At 40.1% G+C, this 21,672-nt stretch overlaps 1 protein-coding gene across 1 annotated transcript in view; it reads left to right on the top strand.

The window, feature by feature from the left end:
• GBE1 (1,4-alpha-glucan branching enzyme 1) overlaps positions 1 to 21,672 on the top strand; it is a gene marked incomplete at its 5' end in the record, with an annotated part of 179,229 nt that overhangs the window by 152,354 nt on the left and 5,203 nt on the right. Inside the window, 2 exons of the mRNA XM_082496920.1 lie at positions 14,541 to 14,660; positions 16,421 to 16,483. Of these exons, the coding sequence (XP_082353046.1) occupies positions 14,541 to 14,660; positions 16,421 to 16,483 (183 nt within the window). The remainder of the gene's footprint in view (positions 1 to 14,540; positions 14,661 to 16,420; positions 16,484 to 21,672) is intronic.

The raw sequence follows: 21,672 nt of genomic DNA on the forward strand, positions 1-21,672 counted from the left end.
GCTCTTTCAGAAGCTTTTTCATGAGAAACAGGCAGCTTGAGCTAACAAATTATTTCTGCCTGATTTGTTTCAGTTTTGATATAGGTGAATAATCAAGATCTAGGTCAGCTGTCTCAAGTTCTCTGATTGTAGATAGAATTTTGAATGTTAACAGGGAAAGCATTCATAAGTTTCCATTTTTACTTTTTTTAATACTACTAGGCATTTGTGTGGGGTAGTGGATAATTCCAAGGCCTGTCTGCAGTAAAAATTCAATATGGAAACCTTATTTCCTCTATTCAGAAAGAACATGGCTGAAAGGAGGGAGAAAGAACAGGAAAGGGACTTAAAGATTTCAGCAATAATTCTTTTCCCTTCTGTAAGATCCCACACTGATTTTTGTCAAACAATTTTTCTGCAGTGTTGGAAGTCTTGCTAAAATTAAGCTAAACTGTATATATCCCCCCCCCCCCGCCTTTTTTTTTTTAACAAGGCTTGTTATCTCGGCACAAATGTAAATCAGCATTTTATGCTCATGATTACCAACCAATATGGATTTACATATCTCTAAATTTACGTTTGGTTTAAGCAAAAGTCATCCATATTTGGTTGAAGCAAAAAGTACTGTGCTATAAGTTGAGTGCTAAACGGCTTCAACTGTATTCTAAATATCCTGAGCTGAAGTTCATCAGGCCGAGGTGTTTAATTTAATTAGAAAATTAATCCAAATACTCTCTAATATGCTTTTTCTAAATAGTAGGTTGACCCTTTAGTCTTCTCCAAAATTTGGAGTGCAAAGAGGAGGAATAGAGATACCCTTCATCTTGAAATTATTTATGCTGTATTTTTCAGTGGAATTCAAGATTTATTAAAAACAAAAGGGTCTAACCACTTCAGGCTCTTTACAGTCCTCCTTGCAGCTGTACTTTCCTTCATCTTCTCTGTGTTTATTGTGCATTTACTGACAGTTCTTGTTTTCCTTAATGTGTCTTAATAGCATATATTTTGTCCTTTTAGCTTCTGTATTATTGTCTTTGTATTCTTTTTTAGCTTGAAAATCTAGTTTCCGCTTTGTTTAGGCTTCTTTCAAGGATATGAGGTGAATGAAAAGTTCATTAATTAGCCATATTGATCTGTGGCTATGTTTCTTGTTCTGTGTGCATATTAATAATTCATAAATTATGCTTTTGCCCATAGCTTGTTTTGTTTACAAAATTGATTGAGAAATTGCTGGGTTTTGGTATTGTTTCCCTTTCTTTCGGTCCACCTTGAGAATAACAATTGTCAGTTTTACAGCTCTTGGTGTACTTCGCTTTCCTTTTTCTTGGTTTGTTTCTTGTCTTCACTTGTTGCCAGAATCTCGTATTTTATTTTACAGATAGTATTTGGGCAACGAAAATTGCTGCCAGGACAGCTTATCTGTTCTTGCTTTCTGTAGGGTGAATATATTCCTTTGGTCCTGGCTCATTACTGTTGCCTTTGATTTCTTAAACCAGCTAATGCCTTTGTACATGAAACTTATGTGCCATCTTCATTGTCATCCTGGTGACTTCTCCGTCTGGGCACTCTTTCCGGCAGCTTTTCTACATACTTTTGAAAGTACCTCTACCGGGTATCTTTTGCTGTTGGGAAAACGTAGATCGTGGTGCTGGTAAAGCCAATCTAAAATCTTAATTGGAGTATCCAGTGACCATGAGGATTATTGCAATCTTGGTACTGCTTTCCTAGCTACAGGTCTAATGGCAGAGAACACACCTTTCCTAAGGCATAAAGCTTCCTGAGTCCTAAAATTTGTCTGCAGTGCTGATGTCAAGCAAGTGATGGAACAGATTACCGAGGGAGGGTGTGCAGGCTCCATCTTTGGATGTTTTCAAGAGCTTACTGGATAAAGTCCTGCACAATCCGGTCTGACTCTGTAGCTCACTTCCAGAGGTCCCTTCCAGCCTGAGTCGTTGTTCCCATCCCTGTGATCCCATCCTGTGACTTGTGATCCTCCTCCTTTCTCCTTCGGACTTGCTTATGATACTGTGCAAGTGGGTAAACTTCTGTGGGTAAACTCCTGTGGTAAGTGAAGGTCACCTTTCTTGCCTAGGTGAGCTCTCTTCTCTCATTAACTTACAGCTTGTTAGCAGTGCCTTTCCGAAATAGCAGCTTTCCACAGCTTTCTGTGTTATTTCTATCAGAAAGGTTCTTAAAGATGAGTAAATGTAAAAAAAAAAAAAAAAAAAACAACCACACCCAAACAAACCAACCAAAACAACAAAAAAAAAACACCGGAGGGGGGGACACCAACCAAAAAACCCCAAAACATTGAACATGAGAATCCAGTGAATGCATGGAGCAGAGGGAAGTTCAGTATGTCCTTGCTTTCTGTCTGGCAGCTGTACCACTAAAAGTAAGCATCAGTTCCAAGACTCTGACTCCCTGTTCCCAGTTCAGTGTGTCCGTGTAAGCATACAAGAGGTAAGTCACAGTCAACAAAATGGCAGTTTCGAAGCATTGTGCTTTACTTTTTCGTACGCTGTGTCTCTAATTCTGTGTGCAGTCAGTGTCAGTTTTGAGGGAAGAGATGGTGAATTAACACATTCTGTGAGCTACCCTGAATTGAATTAATTAGATTTTAGTTTTTTCTTAGAATAACCCAGGGTTGCATCTTCAAGGTGAACAGATACAGAGAGCCCTACCTTGGGAATATACGACGTGAAACAAGGGAGGGTTTCTCTCTGTCTCCTGAGACAGATTCACCTAGAGAAAATTAACAGGATATCTTATATATCTGAATCTCAGGTTGTACCTAAACAAAGAGAGAAAACTGTGCCTAAGTAAAGAAAAAATGTAATTTCTGATAATAATTCTTTTACTGGCGTATTTAAGGACTCTTGCACTTATGATGGTGATTGATAACTAGGAAAGCTTCAATTCAAATATGAAACCTATGTCTGTGAACTTCATATTTTGCCTTGCATAGTTCCCAATTTTGAATTGCTGAAGTACTGAAAAAAATGGGAGAAGCTATTTTTATGTTTAATTTTCTAAATCAAAGTAGTGCAAGGAAATTTTGGTGTGTTAATTATAGGTTTCTCAATTCACACTTCATAAGGGTTGCTTCTTAGTACTTTGTAGTATTATACATTGTTGACTTAGAGCGACTTTTTTTTTAATGAGCAAAGATGGAAGGACTTGACTATTCAGCTCTTATATGCTGGTGTGAGTTATTCTACGTTGCTTTGCCAGTTTATTCAACCTGACCTCTGTGAATCCATTTATTACAATATCATTCAGATGTAGGCTGCTCGTATGCTAGTTGCTAAAACAAGACTAAGGAGATTTTCATCTAAGATGGGCAAAAATATTTCCTCAGAGTTTGAGGGTTGGATTTGTCAAAATACATCTGACACGTTAAAGACTTTCTTTAGAAGTTTTTATTTTCTGCCATCACTGTATATGGAGCTAATAAACTAACCATACTAAGAAGCAGCTCAACACTCAGCATCAGGTGGAGTCAGCCTTGATTTTGCCACTACAGTGGCCAATACCTTAACATTAAAATTACAGTAACTGGTTGCTGCAGCATTTTATTTGCATGTTCTGCTGTCAACCACTACTTCTTAATGTTTTTGCAAGAGGTAAGATCTGAAAACATACTGTTTCACCAGTGTATATATATGTCTAGGCAGACATGTTGATTAAAAAACTTCTGAGTTCATTTGAAATTTGGATTATTTTTTTTTCTGGCCTTGGGGGTTTATTTTTTAATGCTTCATTGAACAGTGCTTGAACGGTTTTAATTCAGTGTTTTGTTTCAATAATGATAGGATTTTTCAGCACTTTTGTATTACACAGCACTTTTAATGATTAAGGATTTTTTTTTTCTTTTAGTCTATTGTTTTATAACTTGTATTTGAAAGAATAAAGTGTTCTTCTAATATCTGTTTCTGAATTAGAATTCTGGGTCAAAATTGATAACAGAACCTTTATAGTTCTTTCTCTAAGAAATTTTATTTCCTTTCTCCGTTTCTCATTATTTAAAGCTTTCTTTTTCTGTGATGTATACTGTAAGATCTGATGAATGATGCAGCCTTATTTTCTTCAAAAATCCACGACAATGAATATCAGGCTGGGGTTGAGAGGGATTTTTTTTTTTTTTTTCTGCGTTCTTACATGGTGTTTCAAATTCCCAAGTTAAATATTTCTTGCTTTTTATACAGCTTTTACTAATATACTTTGAACAATAAGTAAATATATGAAACTATCTAATGAGATACAGGCTTCTTAAGAAGAAAGAGTCTTTTATATGCTGTGTGCAGCTATGACAGCGTATGTACCGTAGCTACTTCTGTAAAGAATTTCCCTTAGGAAACATTGAAAAAGGCTTTATGGGAAAGCTGTTTGGTTTATACAAACAAAAACCTCCCAAAGCTTTCTCTGGACACCCTAAACAAAGCATTCAGGTGTACCTTAGCTGTTACTTTTGTGAGTAAATCTTTTAATCCATGTAGATGTAATGAGAATGAGTAAATTTAATTTCATCACATGGTTTAAACTTGCAGCTGGATTAGGGGTGGGATCATGCCAGTGTTACTATCATTGCCTCCATAACTGGTTGAGGACAGCAGGCTGATGCCAAGACTGCTTAAAGGATCAAAAGCTTTTCAGTGTTCCCATGTTTTCTGTTGTTCATACGCTTCTTTCTTTCTAGCCTAAATTCACTGTCTGAAAGTTTCTATATACAGGCAGAATTTAAGTGTTTCAGCACAATCTTCCATCCTTTTTGGATCTGTACTTTTATCTTAGTCCCATCTGTATTCCCAGAACCATATCCTTTTGCTTTTAGCAAAAAATGGTAGCAAGGGATAAAGATTAAATCTTTGTTAGGTATTCTTTTGTATATAGAGAACTGCAGCAAGAAACTGAGAGCTGATTTACATATGAGTTACAAAGAAAATATTTACATACATACCTGTGCCTTAGGGGCATGCCTGGAAAGCACCAGAGAACCAGAAGCATGGGTGCTTAAACATTGTACAATAAAATCAAAACTGTAACAGTTCCTAATCCTGATGTTTTAAAACAGATTATGAAAAGATGAAGGTGAAACCATCAGGATCCCCTACAGTCTCTTTGTATATGTTTGGTTACCCTTCGTACGCATCCAGTCTTGCTTAGTTACGTCCAGACTTTCTAAGTTGAGTAACCTGTCACGTAGGTAATCTGTGTAATAAGGCTGTCATATATAATACAGAGGGGCCAATGTACTTTATTATTTGAATGTATTTGATTTGTGATAGATGTTTATGAGTCAAACCAGACCATACAGAAAAGAATAGTTTCTTTGTAAATACCTCGAAAGCCTTCCATTGTTTTATAGCTGCTCAGTAGAAATTCTTACCTGCTCTTCTGCAAAGCTTTTAATTATGCTGGACCACCATCCCCACAAATAGCACTTGGATTTCTTTGTCAATAGTAAGGGATTTAGGAGCAAAATACAAATTATTTCATTTTATGATTTGCATTTACTTAGTGGTGTTTTATGTGTCATTAAACGTGCATAAGATTAAATAAAAAAAAAGGGTTAAAATATGTATTTCAAAACATCATAAAAGCATAGTAATTAATGTGGTAGATAATGACAGCCTTTCCATTTCCAGCTCTATCTATACAAGAGTTCATTGCTTCTGCTACTCTCCTCCACTGTAATGGTTAGGAGATTTAGTCAGAGCATCAAACTGAACAGAAACCAGACTTTTTTTCAGTCAGAGTACAGGTTAGTATTACCAGCATTCTGTCGCTGAAGCAAAAAAGACCCCACTGCAAATATTTCTATTATGTGCTTAATTAAAATGCACAATTGTTTAATGTTTTCATGAAAGTAGTCTTCAAAAACCTAGATGCTCATAAAATTCTGAAATGTGAAAAGTGTCTTTTCTGTGAGGTTTAAGTTGGAAGGCAAATGGGCTTGTTTACCAAACTAGTTATTTTTCCCTGAGAAATATCTAATTTGTGAAGATCTTAAAATTCTTTTTGACCCCGTTATTCAGAATCTCGTTAACAGTGTTTATGCCAAATGCGCTATGTTGCGAGGTGTGAAGAGGCAGCAAATATTAACTGTGTAGTGCTAGAGAGCACTGCTAGACATACTTTTATAGCCTGGGTTAAGGAAATGGGATAAATTGTTTTAAAATTAGCATAGCCATAACAATTGCATTTGCTGTAAATAGTTTTAAAGGAATCATTAAAGGTTTCAGGGCTTCCAGCAACATTGATAAATTATTAAATTTAATGTATAGTGTAGATCGCAGAAGCAAAAAGTGTAGTGCTTGAGGGAGATGTTCCCCTGCCATGTTCATAAAATATACAGTGGAATAATAGCCTCTGTTGCTGGGTTTGAAAGGGCACTGGATAGAGTAACTAGAAGTTCTAGTTTGTTCTTTTGGATGTTGTACATGCGAACAAATGAATGGCAATCTGAATTTGTTTATAAAATAAAGGGTGAGGGAGGTGTACGTGGTGCACATATAAGGCATTGAGGACTAAAGTTGGCAAAGTATAATTTTCCTAACTTTTTTGGTTTTTAAAGTAACAAACACAAATATTTTGCCAGCAAATGTGGTGATCTGCTATTTCTCCCTTTCGGCACCTGCCCTCTAGAAATCAAAAACTAACTTGGCGGTTCTGGGCTTTTCTTTCATTTTGCTGCAAATACTTGTGGGGAAGAGATTATTTAACATTAGCAATTTGGTAGCTAATTGACAGCTTTGCTTTTTTCCTCGTGTGCATCTATTTTTCTTCTTCTTTGCCTTCTGTCATCAAAACCCGTGCAATCTTCTAAACTGACATATCTGAGTAAATTTGTAGTTACTTTTAGTTTAGGTGACTTTTTGTGTTATGTCATGCATCAGTCTTTTTTGTGGCTAGAGATTTAAATCAGTAAGACTGGCAGATGGGAAACTTTCTAAATTCATCTGATAGAAAGAGAGCAGTAGAAAAAGACTTAAATAAAAACAGTTCTGTTAATATCAGAATCCTTAGGTTTTTGAGCAGGCCTGTTTTCAAAAAGTTGAGCAAATGTGGAAACACAAGAGCAATTTAAGAACCACTGCCTTGAAAGAATGTTGCTTCAGTCTACCCTAATCCTATTAAATACAAACTCTAGAAAAATAAGACCTTTCATGGCTTAAAATTAAGGAAGCAGATTGTGGATTGTAGAGCACTGTTATTTCCCTCTCTGTATGTTTTGGGCAGTGGGGAGTGGAGATTGAGGCTTTCTATTGTAACTTCAGGAGGGAAAATGTCTTAATTATGTTGTCCTGGTTCCGGCAAGGATGGGGTTAATTTCCAAGGAGCCGGCAGGGGAGGCACGTATTCCATACCACGTGACCCATGCCCGCTATAAAAGGAGCTAGCCGGGGCGGGGGAGTCAGTCGCCACTCGGGGGCGGGTCGCGGCGGTGCGGGTCCGGTCGGTGCGCTTCGCGGCGGCACTGTAATCGCGTTCTTGTATTCCTTTACCGGTGTTATTGTTTTTCTTTCTTTCTTTTTCCCTTTGTCTGTTCTGCTAAATTATAATATTTCAACCCACGAGTTTTGCCCTTTTTTTTTGCTGATTTTTCCCACGGCTGTGGGAGTCGTGCGAGCGGCTGCGTGGTTCTCTGTTGCTGGCTGAGGCCAAACCACGACAGTCCTTTTTGGCGCCCAACGTGGGGCTCGAAGGGTTGTAATAACAACAGATCTGACCAGAGCTTGTTAAAACGGATTTCTTATATGTATTTCTCCTATTAGTTAAATAGTTGCCGGTTACAATGTTGCTTCGTTTGTTTACATGGCTGTGTTATGTAAATTCTTATATGCTGTATGTACTCCCTGTGATGCTGTTTGTTATCTCAGGGAGAGGGATCAGGACTATAATTTTGCTGTCCTGTGCAATATCAGCTTATGATATGGTAACATCACTATTCAAGTGGCTTTGTTGGGGTTTCTATGTAGTATTGCTGTCCTGTCCATACCTTGGTTACCGTCTCTCAGAAGTTATCAATAATCACACCCAATCTATGGGAGAAACAGGGGGAGATACTTTCCCCAGCTCTTTTGCCTCCTTTTTCTCCTTTGGGCCAGGTGTAACACCTCTTGAGAATTTTGAATATCCTTGGGATGCTCAAACCAGCGTGTTCCTATTGCTATGTCTCCTGAATGTTTTTCAAGTCTTTTTTAGGGTAAAAAAGCTGTTTAAGACTACCACTCAGAAAATCTGTCCCAAGGCCAGATAGTCAGGGGTGGCATGGGATGTGGGAGAACATGGGCAGATATCTAGAGAACTTCTCACCTCCAATGGTTTGGGACTTCACCCTTGAACAACTACAGGACCCTGATAAAGTAATAGAATATTTCAAAGGAAAATGCTGTGGCTATTCCAGAGAGGCACAACTTATGGCACTGTGTTGGGCCCTGGCCAGTATCTACCAAACACTGCTCAGTACTATGCAGGACCCTCAGGGGAAAGAGGGGAAAGCCAGACCAGCAGACAAGGAGGCTACTCCAACCCCGGTGGCAGACAAGGAGCCTACTCCAACTCCAGTGATAGGCACTATGCCTACTCCAACTCCGGTGGCAGACAATGAGGCTACTCTAACTCCAGTGGCAGGCACTGTGGCTACTCAAACCCTGGTGACAGGCAATGCAGCCACTCAAACCCCAGTGGCAGGCACTGCAGCTGAATTGGACAACCAACCTGTGCCAGTATCAGTTGCTCCTATACAGAAGAAGAAATACACCAAGAAATCAGTTCGCATAGTAAAGGATGATGATGAACCAGGGCCATCAAAGGAACAGGAGGAAGAGACAGAACCAGAGGTAATAACCCGATCCCTATCCCTGAGTGAGCTGCGAGATATGCGAAAAGATTTCAGTCGACTTCCTGGTGAGCACATTGTCACCTGGCTGCTCCGATGCTGGGATAACGGGGCCAGTAGCTTGGAATTAGAGGGCAGGGAAGCTAAGCAGCTGGGATCCTTGTCTAGGGAGGCAGGCATTGACAAGGCAATTGGGAAAAAGACACAAGCCCTCAGCCTCTGGAGACGACTCCTGGCAGGTGTAAGGGAAAGGTATCCTTTCAGCGAAGATGTTGTATGTCGTCCAAGCAAGTGGACCACCATGGAAAAAGGTATCCAGTACCTAAGGGAATTAGCCGTACGAGAGATGATTTACTTTGACCCAGATAATGCGCAGTTACCCACAGATCCTGATGAAGTCCAGTGCACAAGGCCCATATGGCGGAAGTTTGTACGGAGCGCACCATCATCATATGCCAACTCCTTGGCAGTGATGGAATGGAGAGGTGAAGAGGGACCAACGGTGGATGAGGTGGCTGGACGACTCCGTCAATATGAAGAAAGCCTATCTTCCCCCCTCGTTTCAGCTGTGGAGAAACTGTCCCAGAAGGTCCAGCAACTTGAAGAGAGTATGTCCTACTCCCCACCTGTACAGGCCAGCATCTCAGCTATTAGGAGCAGGCGTTTCCCTACTCAAGAGGAAGAGTACAGGGGGTACACACAACGAGGCACCCTGTGGTTTTACCTTCGTGACCACGGAGAGGACATGAGGAGGTGGGATGGACAACCTACCTCAGCACTACGGACACGGGTACGTGAGCTGCAAGGAAGAACAAACACAAAAGGGGATCCCTCCAGAAAAAGTGCAGCTCCTGTTTCCAGCAGACAGTTCCCCAGACAGAATGGAAGGCCTGATCTAACCTCCGATCCTCTTGAAGGGACTTCCAAATCATTTTTGCAACAGGTGAGTAATGTATACTATGATCAGGATTAGAGGGGCCCTGCCTCCAGCCAGGTGGGGGAAAGGGACAACCGGGTTTATTGGACTGTGTGGATTCGATGGCCTGGCACATCTGAGCCACAGGAGTATAAGGCTCTGGTGGACACTGGTGCACAATGCACCTTAATACCATCAAATTACAGAGGAGCAGAACCCATTTGTATTTCTGGAGTAACAGGGGGATCACAAGAGTTGACTGTACTGGAAGCTGAAGTAAGCCTAACTGGAAATGAGTGGCAAAAGCATCCCATTGTGACTGGCCCAGAGGCTCCATGCATCCTTGGCATAGACTATCTCAGGAGAGGATACTTTAAGGACCCAAAAGGATACCGGTGGGCTTTTGGCATAGCTGCCTTGGAGACGGAAGAAATTGAACAGTTATCCACCTTGCCTGGTCTCTCAGAGGACCCCTCTGTGGTAGGGTTGTTGAGGGTCAAAGAACAACAGGTGCCGATTGCTACCACAACGGTGCATCGACGGCAATATCGTACTAACCGAGACTCTGTGATTCCCATCCATAAGTTGATTCGTCAACTAGAGACTCAAGGAGTGATTAGCAAGACTCGCTCACCCTTTAATAGTCCCATATGGCCAGTGCGAAAATCTAATGGAGAGTGGAGGCTAACAGTGGATTATCGTGGCCTGAATGAAGTCACACCACCGCTGAGCGCTGCTGTGCCAGACATGCTAGAGCTTCAATACGAACTGGAGTCGAAGGCAGCCAAGTGGTATGCAACGATTGATATCGCCAATGCATTCTTCTCAATCCCTTTGGCGGCAGAGTGCAGGCCACAGTTTGCTTTCACTTGGAAGGGCATCCAGTACACCTGGAATCGACTGCCCCAGGGGTGGAAACACAGCCCCACCATTTGTCATGGACTGATCCAGACCACACTGGAACAGGGTGAAGCTCCAGAACATTTGCAGTACATTGATGACATCATTGTATGGGGCGACACAGCAGAAGAAGTTTTTGAGAAAGGGAATAAAATAGTTCAAATCCTTCTGAAAGCTGGCTTTGCCATAAAACGAAGTAAGGTTAAGGGACCTGCACAGGAGATCCAATTTTTAGGAATAAAGTGGCAAGATGGACGCCGTCAGATCCCAATGGATGTGATCAACAAAATAGCAGCTATGTCCCCACCGACTAGTAAAAAGGAAACACAAGCTTTCTTAGGTGTTGTGGGTTTTTGGAGGATGCATATTCCAAATTACAGTCTGATTGTGAGCCCTCTATATCAAGTGACGCGGAAAAAGAATGATTTTAAGTGGGGTCCTGAGCAACGACAAGCTTTCGAACAAATTAAGCAGGAAATAGTTCATGCAGTAGCGCTGGGGCCAGTCAGGGCAGGACAAGACGTTAAAAATGTGCTCTACACTGCAGCCGGGGAGAATGGCCCTACCTGGAGCCTCTGGCAAAAAGCACCAGGGGAGACTCGAGGTCGACCCCTGGGGTTCTGGAGTCGGGGATACAGAGGATCCGAAGCCCGCTATACCCCAACAGAAAAGGAGATATTGACAGCATACGAGGGGGTTCGAGCTGCTTCGGAGGTGGTTGGCACTGAAGCACAGCTCCTCTTAGCACCTCGACTGCCAGTGCTGGGCTGGATGTTCAAAGAAAGGGTCCCTGCCACACATCATGCAACTGATGCTACGTGGAGTAAGTGGATTGCACTGATCACCCAGCGAACTCGAATGGGAAACCCCAGTCGTCCAGGCATACTGGAAGTGATCATGGACTGGCCAGAAGGCAAAGATTTCGGAATATCACCAGAGGAAGAGGTGACGCGTGCAGAAGAGGCCCCACCGTATAATGAACTGCCAGAAAATGAGAAGAAACATGCCCTGTTCACTGATGGGTCCTGCCGAATTGTGGGAAAGCATCGAAAGTGGAAGGCTGCTGTGTGGAGTCCGACACGACGAGTTGCAGAAGCCACCGAAGGACAAGGTGAGTCGAGTCAGTTTGCAGAGGTAAAAGCCATCCAGCTGGCTTTGGACATTGCTGAGCGAGAGAAATGGCCGGTACTTTACCTCTATACTGATTCATGGATGGTGGCAAATGCTCTGTGGGGGTGGTTACAGCAGTGGAAGCAGAACAACTGGCAGCGCAGAGGTAAGCCCATCTGGGCTGCTGAACTGTGGCAAGATATAGCTGCCCGGATTGAGAATCTGGTTGTGAAAGTACGTCATGTAGATGCCCACATCCCCAAGAATCGGGCCACTGAGGAACATCAAAACAACCAGCAGGTAGATCAGGCTGCTAAAATTGAAGTGGCTGAGGTGGATCTGGACTGGCAACGTAAGGGTGAACTATTCATAGCTCGGTGGGCCCACGATGCCTCAGGCCATCAAGGAAGAGATGCAACATATAGATGGGCTCGTGACCGAGGGGTGGACTTGACCATGGACACCATTGCACAGGTTATCCATGAATGTGAAACGTGTGCTGCCATTAAGCAAGCCAAGCGGTTAAAGCCTCTTTGGTACGGAGGACGATGGCTAAAATATAAATATGGGGAGGCCTGGCAGATTGATTATATCACACTCCCACAAACTCGCCAAGGCAAGCGCCACGTGCTCACAACGGTGGAAGCAACCACTGGATGGCTGGAAACATACCCTGTGCCCCATGCCACCGCCCGTAACACTATCCTGGGCCTTGAAAAGCAAATCCTATGGCGACATGGCACCCCAGAAAGAATTGAGTCGGACAACGGGACTCACTTCCGAAACAGTCTCATAGACACCTGGGCCAAAGAGCATGGCATTGAGTGGGTATATCATATTCCTTATCACGCACCAGCCTCGGGTAAGATAGAACGATATAATGGACTGCTAAAGACTACCCTGAGAGCCATGGGGGGTGGGACCTTCAAACATTGGGATACTCATTTAGCAAAAGCCACCTGGTTAGTTAACACTAGGGGATCTGCCAATCGAGCTGGCCCTGCCCAATCAAAACTTCCACGTACAGTAGAAGGGGATAAAGTCCCTGTAGTGCATATGAAGAATATGTTAGGAAAGACAGTCTGGGTTAGCCCTGCCTCAGGCAAAGGCAAACCCATCCGTGGGATTGCTTTTGCACAAGGACCCGGGTGCACTTGGTGGGTGATGCGAGAGGATGGGGAGGTCCGATGTGTACCTTATGGGGATTTGATTTTGGGTGAGAATAGCCAGTGAATAATTTTATGATGTAATAAGAACTGATCTTAGTATCTGGCGCCCAGCAATTTTCCTTGAGATCGACATCTTCAACCTGTGGACCATGGGCATGGACTGTATTGCATTCTCCAGTCACGAGCTTCAAATACAGCACCCACCAGTTCAGCACTACACATCATCTTATGTGCCCTGAGAGACTGTTCTCACTGCTGGAGCCTACCGTCATGGACTACGTGAGCTTAATGGACATTTTTAAGGGATGGCTCATAGACTATGGGAACTGAAAGATCTGGGCATGACATAGATGGTATGGAATAAGGGGTGGATAATGTCCTGGTTCCGGCAAGGATGGGGTTAATTTCCAAGGAGCCGGCAGGGGAGGCACGTATTCCATACCACGTGACCCATGCCCGCTATAAAAGGAGCTAGCCGGGGCGGGGGAGTCAGTCGCCACTCGGGGGCGGGTCGCGGCGGTGCGGGTCCGGTCGGTGCGCTTCGCGGCGGCACTGTAATCGCGTTCTTCTACTCCTTTACCGGTGTTATTGTTTTTCTTTCTTTCTTTTTCCCTTTGTCTGTTCTGCTAAATTATAATATTTCAACCCACGAGTTTTGCCCTTTTTTTTTGCTGATTTTTCCCACGGCTGTGGGAGTCGTGCGAGCGGCTGCGTGGTTCTCTGTTGCTGGCTGAGGCCAAACCACGACATATGTCCAAACAAGAAATTCAAAGGTATTGAAATAATTACAAAATTAAAACATTCCATTTGTTGTTGTCCCAAATAAGAAGAAATTGACTTTTGAATATGTTAGCTCTTTATTTCCCCATTTATTTCCTTACAATTTGTCATTTTCTTCTCTCAATGTTATTTTGTCTTTTTTTACTAAATCTTTTTTGAATCATTTGAGTATCTGTATAGCTATTCCATCTCATTGTTACACTTTGTTAAATAACTCACCCTATTTTAACAACTGCAGTCAGAATGTTTGTGTCTTAAAAGCTCTTCTGCTAAGTATAAGCTTTCTTTTGTTCCTCTGTGCTTGTAGTAATTCAAACTATTTTCTGAAAAACTCTCAAAGGAGTTGTGGGGCTTTCTTCTGTAAAACTGTATGCCTTTCTCATTAACACTTGATCAGATTCTGACAGACTGTAAAATATTGCTAAACACCGATTGATTTTGATGGTCACAATTATGTAACTTCTTAAATACAATTCAAATCCACTCATTTTATTTAGTGGTACATTTTTAACCTTGTTCCTCACAATAAAGTGCTGTGCATATGTACTGTAATACTATAAACTTCACATTCATGGAAGATTCCAGAAGAGACTTGAAGGTACTTTCTTTACTAGGAGTCACTATGCTAAGATGAAATTTTCAAGACAAAATGTCATACCGCTTCTATAAGTTCCGTTTATTATTCCACTCTTAAGTTTTCTTAAATTTTTCTTTATTATTATTTTTGCTTTATGTTGAGTATATTATGAGTGAATTATGTTGCCGCAGTTCTAGGGTTTTTTTGGTTCAATTTATTTCCCGTTTAACAGTAATTTGGCATAGTTCCTTAATAGTTGTTTTTAAGTATAAAATCCTTCTGGATTCTGATGCTGCAGAATATGGAGGGCATCAAAGGCTGGACCACAGTACAGAGTACTTCTCTGAAGAATATCCTCATAATTATCGACCCAATTCACTTATGGTAAGCAAGATTTTTATTGTTCTGATTTCATCTGAATAACTTTTAAAATTCTTTAGAGAAAAACGGAGTCTATACTAGGAGTATTTTGGAGGGTGGTGGTTTTTTTTAATTTATTTTCTGAAATTAGCCTTTGTATGAATACAGTAGAGATGACAATGTTATGATATGATTGACCTGTAATGTTAACTTTTTTTCTCTTGGCATTATATTTAAATTTGCATGCACTCTTGCAGTGTCTGACACACAATGTTCCTTGCCAACTTGCATGAAAAACCTTCTAATGTACTTTTGAATTGTCATTTTTAATATCATAATTTGCTTTATTTTCATGTCTGAGAAACTTTATCTTCATGCTTGCTTTATGATGTAAAGTTCTGTAGAAACTGAATCTTGTGTTGCTTTCTTAAAACCATTTGCTTAACTCCACAAACACGAATTAGAGCAAATCATGTGTTTGCCAACTGGCTTTCTCCTCCTCAGTTCACAGAAAAACTTTGCAAAATGGAACAGACTTTTTCTGTTCACATCAAAAATTTGAAGAATTTCCAGTCCTAAAGTTAAATGAATAATGGATAAAGACTTTTCCACAAATCACTTCAGTTGAAGTGGGAGGCATATCCTTGTGTACAATTTCTGTTAGCTGAGATGGTGACTAATAAAAATTCTACCTTTCTTAATTACTCTTGAAATCATAATCACTTTAACTAACAATTAAAAAATGTAGTTTTTCCCATTCTTTATATATTTATACATATATATACATATTTCCCAGTCTTTATTTGTGTATTTATGTATGTATATGTGTGTATATGTTCACAAACACAACAGAATAAGATCAAAAAGTCCAAGACTTAAGGCAGAGCTCACTGAAAAAGTTCTGAGAATATTTATATTGCTGACTAGGTTTTCTTATCTAAAACATATACATGGGTGAAGGAGTGTGTATCTCTACACGTAGGTATATTTATGCACATGAACACCGGTAGATAAGTTACACTTGTAATCTTAACAGGCTACAAAAATGGAGTATCTGCACTGATTTGTGTGGGCCGTTCCTCTTCCATGACAGAACAGACATCGATTTCTAATGTCATATCTTAACATCTCTCGTGACATCTAAACTCCTGAGAATTATTGTCATTTTTAATCTCTCACTCACATTCACTGTATTTCATTGTATTCAGGGTATTGGCGTTTATCTCGTTTGCTTGTTTTAAAATAGTTTCATTACGTGAAAGAATTCTTGTGCTTTCATTGTGCTTGGTGTAAAGGATCTCGGGAACATTTTTTTTTTTTAATATCTGTATGTGACAATGCCCTCACAGCGTGGGTAAGTATCTATGCTTGTTTGCACACAAAGAAACTAAAGCTCTAAAGTTTCATTCCTGAAGGTTATGTAGCAAATTAATGCTTACAGAATTCTTGCTTCGTGTGCCCAATTCAAATACCTTGCTTTGGTGATTGGAGAACATCTTAATTATCTACCACTAACTTAACTTTTGCAAGCTGATTAACTGTAATTTGGAATGTATATTTCACATTTAGACTCTTAGATGGTAAGCGCGAGTCATTCAAGACAGAAGAAAATGCTACAAAATGTGAAGATGCAATTTGCTAGGAGCATGTGGAAGATAAGGCATGTGACAAGCAAAGCAGCAAATGCACTTTTGCAGCATAAACTGTGGCATGGCAGTGGCACTTCGGGGTCAGAAACAAACCCAGCTGCGTGGGTCACGTTAATTTTCTTTTATGTCCTTCAGCAATCCAATTCACAGACCATCTTCAGCCAACACCCCAGAAGATGCCACAGGCGCCACATAGAGGTAAAATGCTAGTAAACGGACATCAAGTAAAAGTAATTGGGGGAAAGAAATCTGGAAAACCTGGCTAAATTCAGCAAGGTAGAACTCCAAGTAAGAAAGAAAAAAGATACAGTAAATACCACCAGCTGCTATTTTATAATTATACAGTGACGTTTTATTTTAAATAGCATTTTACATCCCAGTTCTTGGATAATCAGTTATCCTTGGAAGTTGCTTTAATCTTAGTTGAAGTTGCTAAATTCCAAGTAGAAGTCTTCCCCTCAAATTTCTTTTTTTTTTTTTCTCTTTAAAAAAAAAACTATGATGCCACTCCAGTAAACTCATAGAAGTTCTTGTCCTTCTGTTTAAGTTATTTTATTCTCTTCACATAATGCATGAGACTCAAATATCTTGTTTCAAAAATTTTAGTTCTTCCTCCACCATAAACTCCAAAGAAATATTTTTTTTTTTAATGACAGATGTATCTCCCTAAAGGTGTGTAAGCAAACGTTGTCAGTAGAACATGCCCAGAGGGCTATGACAAAGTGAAATCACATGCAATAATTATACAGCTCGAGTCAAGCTTAAATAGTGCACAAATGTGTTACAAAAATAGAAGATTAGATGTGACATGATTCATTCTAGAAACATCACCTAATAAAAGACACATTCAAAGTGACATTACAAAATGAGAAGAGGGGCGATATGAAATTCCTGGAGCAAAGAACCTTGGGTGAAGAGGAAGCTTTGTGAGCACTGCTAGGCATTTCACTGTAAAACTCTGATGATGATGATTCAGGTTTGTTTAGTAATGCTGCAGAGGGCCAGATTTCAGACATACCTTGAAAACTTCATGCACAAAAACTGTCTTTTGTAATACGACTGATTTAAATAATGATAATAATCTAATTTTTCCATTTCACTGCTTGCTCTGTTCTGGATTGTTAACAAATATATGAAATGTACGTAACTTTCCATGTAATCAAACTTCCTAATAACAAGCTGTTAACCACTTTGTCATTTTAAAAATAGACTACTTTTACCACAGTTTTATTTCTGTTTACATCTCTGCTGTGGTATTCTCCTAATAGTCTTCTCTGAGGTAGGTTTTATAAAAGTTGTGTGCTTCTTCAATGCTTCTATAAATTTTTAATTTTGCTTATGTCTTATCATCTCTTTGCAAGATGTAAATTGAGTGCTGCACACAGATTTCAACTCCTGTCAGATCCTGCCCCTTTATCTACAAAGTCATTTGTTGATTACTTGGTTGTTGTAGTTGGCTGTGAACCTTAGTTTTGGGGTAGGGGGAAGAGGAAGAACCATTTTTAATAACTCATCATTCAAAATGTTTTTTGCCATTCTTTTCTATGGCATCTGGCTTGACTGAATTTTACTGTAAAGTGTGGCCAGATACCCATGTGTGTCTTAGCAACTTCAATATTGTTGTACCACACCAAAAGTTAGGATTTGTATGAAAACAGTGGGGTTTATACTTTGATACTTCATGCACCAACGGAACTGAGTAATACGCTTTCTAAACAGAACATTGCAGAGTATGTTGTGTCATTGGCAAAGGAGTATGCAGTTTATTGAGAAATATAATTGTTTCAGCTTTTATAGATTTACTTTTTCTGTAGTTCTTTCTAATTAGTTAAAAAATAAATAGATATCAAAATATTCCCCCCCCCCCCCCCCCCCCCCCAGTACTGTTTTTTTTCCAGTTCTCTATTTTTGGCCTCCACTGATGTAATCTTTTCACATTAAATGAAGCTGAAATTATATAGTTTATTTTAAGAATATCCCTATTGCTGGGCTGGGTTTTTAACCTTGACCTTAATATATATTATTCAATGTTAAAGTGCAACTTCCTGCTTCCTTGGGTCTATTGACAAACTAAAATATTCACATAGACTGAAATGATCTAAAAGCTTTTAGTGACCTTAGCTTTGAAAATACTCATTCGAATAACTTTCATGATAAGGATTTATATATTGAATTTTAAGGGACTGATATAGTTTTTAACTGTTTTCTGCCCTGTCATGCACAGATATACAAAAAGAATGTTAATAGTTAGAAAATTAATTTCTTTAACTACCGGAATCAATAAGATTTTAATAGAAGCAAGACCTTTTGTTATTTTTACCCCTCAATGATTAAAACATATAAACTTGCTTGCTCATATTCATTGATTTTTTGACTTCTTAAAGCAAACAAAAACCACAATCAAGTGTAATGATTCCAAAGTTATTCTATTAGGAATTTTCTTTCATCCTTTTTTTTATTTTTTTAGTCTACTTGTTTGTTTGCCAGGGTTTTTCTGTTATCTTTTTAAAGTACTCTTTCTTAACCTGAAGCAATAGTGCAAAAGATAACAGAGGAGAAATTTTGAGATACAGCCTGTGCAGTATACGGACAACTTTTGCACAAATGAAGCAAGACAGTCTGAGAAATTATTTTCTGCATATTCATGCTGAACAGCTGTAAATTGAAAAACAAATTGGAAGGCAGAACTTCACATTATTTTAAGCATACCTTCTTTGTCATATGCAATATCTAGCAAAATGAAATACAAAATGTCTGAGGTTTTGTATAACAAATTATATTCAGAAAGCAAAAGCTATCATGAATCTTACTCATTGATGGTTAATTATATTCTCAGAATGGTGTCAGTGTCTGACAATTAGTAGCGATACAGAGACATGAGATTGTCTAAAGCCCTCGTTTTAATTAAAAGTTTGAGAAAATGTTGGCACAGACTCTTGCGACATTGCCTTCTGCATCTACCAGCTGCAGTATGCACTATCAAATATTTTTCTGCAATGCCTGATCTAGCTCCGAGTTCCAGTAAAGCTCCCATCTGTTGCGAAATGACCTTGAAATGGTTTTTAGGGCTTGGTGTTTTCCAGCCCTGAAAGTGGGATGAAGAGTGGTTCATTGCAGTTCCAGCCAACTTCAGTTGTGCTTGCACCTGGTACTGAATCTAGTCTGACAGATCTGGAAGTGGCAGTTGTCATTTGCAGAACTTGTTGCTTGTGGGGTTTTAGATACATTTGGGGATTGCTGTGTATTATAGTCCTCTCCCAAAGTATCTAAGGTGAGCTACCTGCTTATAACTGCTGCTGTTCACAAGTGCTTCGTGTATTTGGTATTCCTGTATTATTCTTAGCTTTTCTAATCTCTCGTTTCTTGAAATTATCTGGATATTTATGGCAAAAAATGTATAAAAAGGCTGAAAAGCATCATATATGTTCCTGGCAATTAGTAGTAGTACCAGTTGTTCTTCACTGTTTGTGAGATAGCCTACCTGAATGGACTGTGAACTTGATAGAACACCATGTATGTTGGTGGAAAATAGGTTGATTGTAGTAAGTGGAGGTTTTGTCTCTATTAGAGTGGCTGTAATATTTTAGTGCCAGAAGCCTTGATCTGTGTGGGATTTGCCTGGTTTCAGACAGTGTAACTGCCTCAGAGTTTAAATGGACATGCAGTATAGAAAGGTCAGAGGTGACAATTTTGGATTTATTTGACTTATAAACGACACTCCTATCCTCCATCATCCGCTCTGTTAGCTCATTTGCCTGTGAAGTCAACCACAATTATTCCACACTAATCCTGATGAATACTCCATTGAAAATAAAAAGATTTTCAATGATAGTTTGATAACTAAATGTTTGAATGTTAACTTTGTCAAAAACTTTTATTCACAGCTGAGTCACCCTAACTCTGTCCCAAACAGATCCGATGGTCTCCCTTCCCCATATTCCACTCCTCCATCAGAAAAGGCCTCATGAGTCTTCCTCTGTGTGGTTTTAGATGTCTTCACAGTTTCCTAAAATAGTAGAGTTCGTGTGACACCTTAGAGGATACGAGGTAATAAGTAAACGGTTGATGTAGAAAGCAGAGGGCCAATTCATAGAGATACCTAAAGCCATGAGTCATCTGGTCTGACCTCATAGCTGATCCTGCTTTTGGCAGGGAGTCAACATGGCTGAGCCTGTTGGGGAGGAAAGCGTTGGGAAGGGCCTTTAAAGTGAACACAGAAAGCTTGAAACAGAAGAGAGGTTCAGAGGATGATTTGATTGACTGGTAGTCAAGACTGTTAGCTATGAATGTATTCTCTTTAGTATTCTGTACTTTGGGATTTCAGTTCTGTCCATGTTCGTCAAGTGAGCCTCATGAAAAAGTGAAGGAGACATGAATGGGATAAACCTTGTGATCAGAAAGAGGCAGGTTAGAAAAGCAGAAGTCAACAGAACTGAAGCTGGTAATTGGAACTATATAATTCAGTGACAGTATATGAAAGGAAAAGGGAAGACGAGAACAAACTTCTAACACCCTCCTCCTAGGGCATAGAAAAACATCAGAAATTACGTATCTGTGATAATGTCTTTTACTGGTGAATACCTAGGTTTCCTACGATGGTTTTAATCAGGACACCTCTATATACTTTTCCTGTGCTTATCTATCTATAGATAGATATATCTCTCAGGCCATGTACTATATATATAAAAACTAGCTAGAGGCGATGAAGGGCAGCAAGAAGGGGATTCTGCCGGTATACTAATAGCAAAAGCAGCTTAAGAAAAAATTCCAGTCCCTTGACAAAGGGAGCAGTCAAACCTGTGGTGGGCACTATGGAGAGTACAGGAGTATTCAATGCCTTTTTTAGCTCAGATTCCAAGGATAGAGCGTGCTCCCAGACCCTTTTGTGTGCCAGGACACTATTGAAAAGAAAGTAGCAGAGCAGTAGGTTAGGGACATCTTAAAGATGGGATACACCCAGAAGTTTGGAAGGATGTCAGTGATGAGATTGCAAGGCTGCTGACCATCATTTGTGAAAAATCATAGTGGTCAGGGGAAATTTCTGACAACTGAACAACGGCTGTAGTAAAAGCGAAAAGGCAGGCTGAGGGAACTGTAGGCCAGTCAGCCTCTCCCCTCAGTCCCTTGAGAGGTCATGGACCACCTCTTCTTGGAATCTGTATCCAAACAAGTGGGGTATATGAGATGGGTCAAGGTGAGTTGAAAGCTGGCTGGGCTGCTGCAGTTTCAGTAGTCAGAAGCTCAGTGTCCAGCTGTTGAGTGGTATCAAGCAGAATGCCCTAGGAATTGCTGCCGGGGCTGATACTGTTTGGAGTCTTCAACAGTGACTGGAATGATGAAACAGTGTACCCTCAGCAGATTTGTAGATGACACAGAATTAGGGTGAG

The sequence above is a fragment of the Vanellus vanellus genome, assembly GCF_965231255.1.
Source record: "Vanellus vanellus genome assembly, chromosome: 1".
Lineage (NCBI taxonomy): Eukaryota > Metazoa > Chordata > Aves > Charadriiformes > Charadriidae > Vanellus > Vanellus vanellus.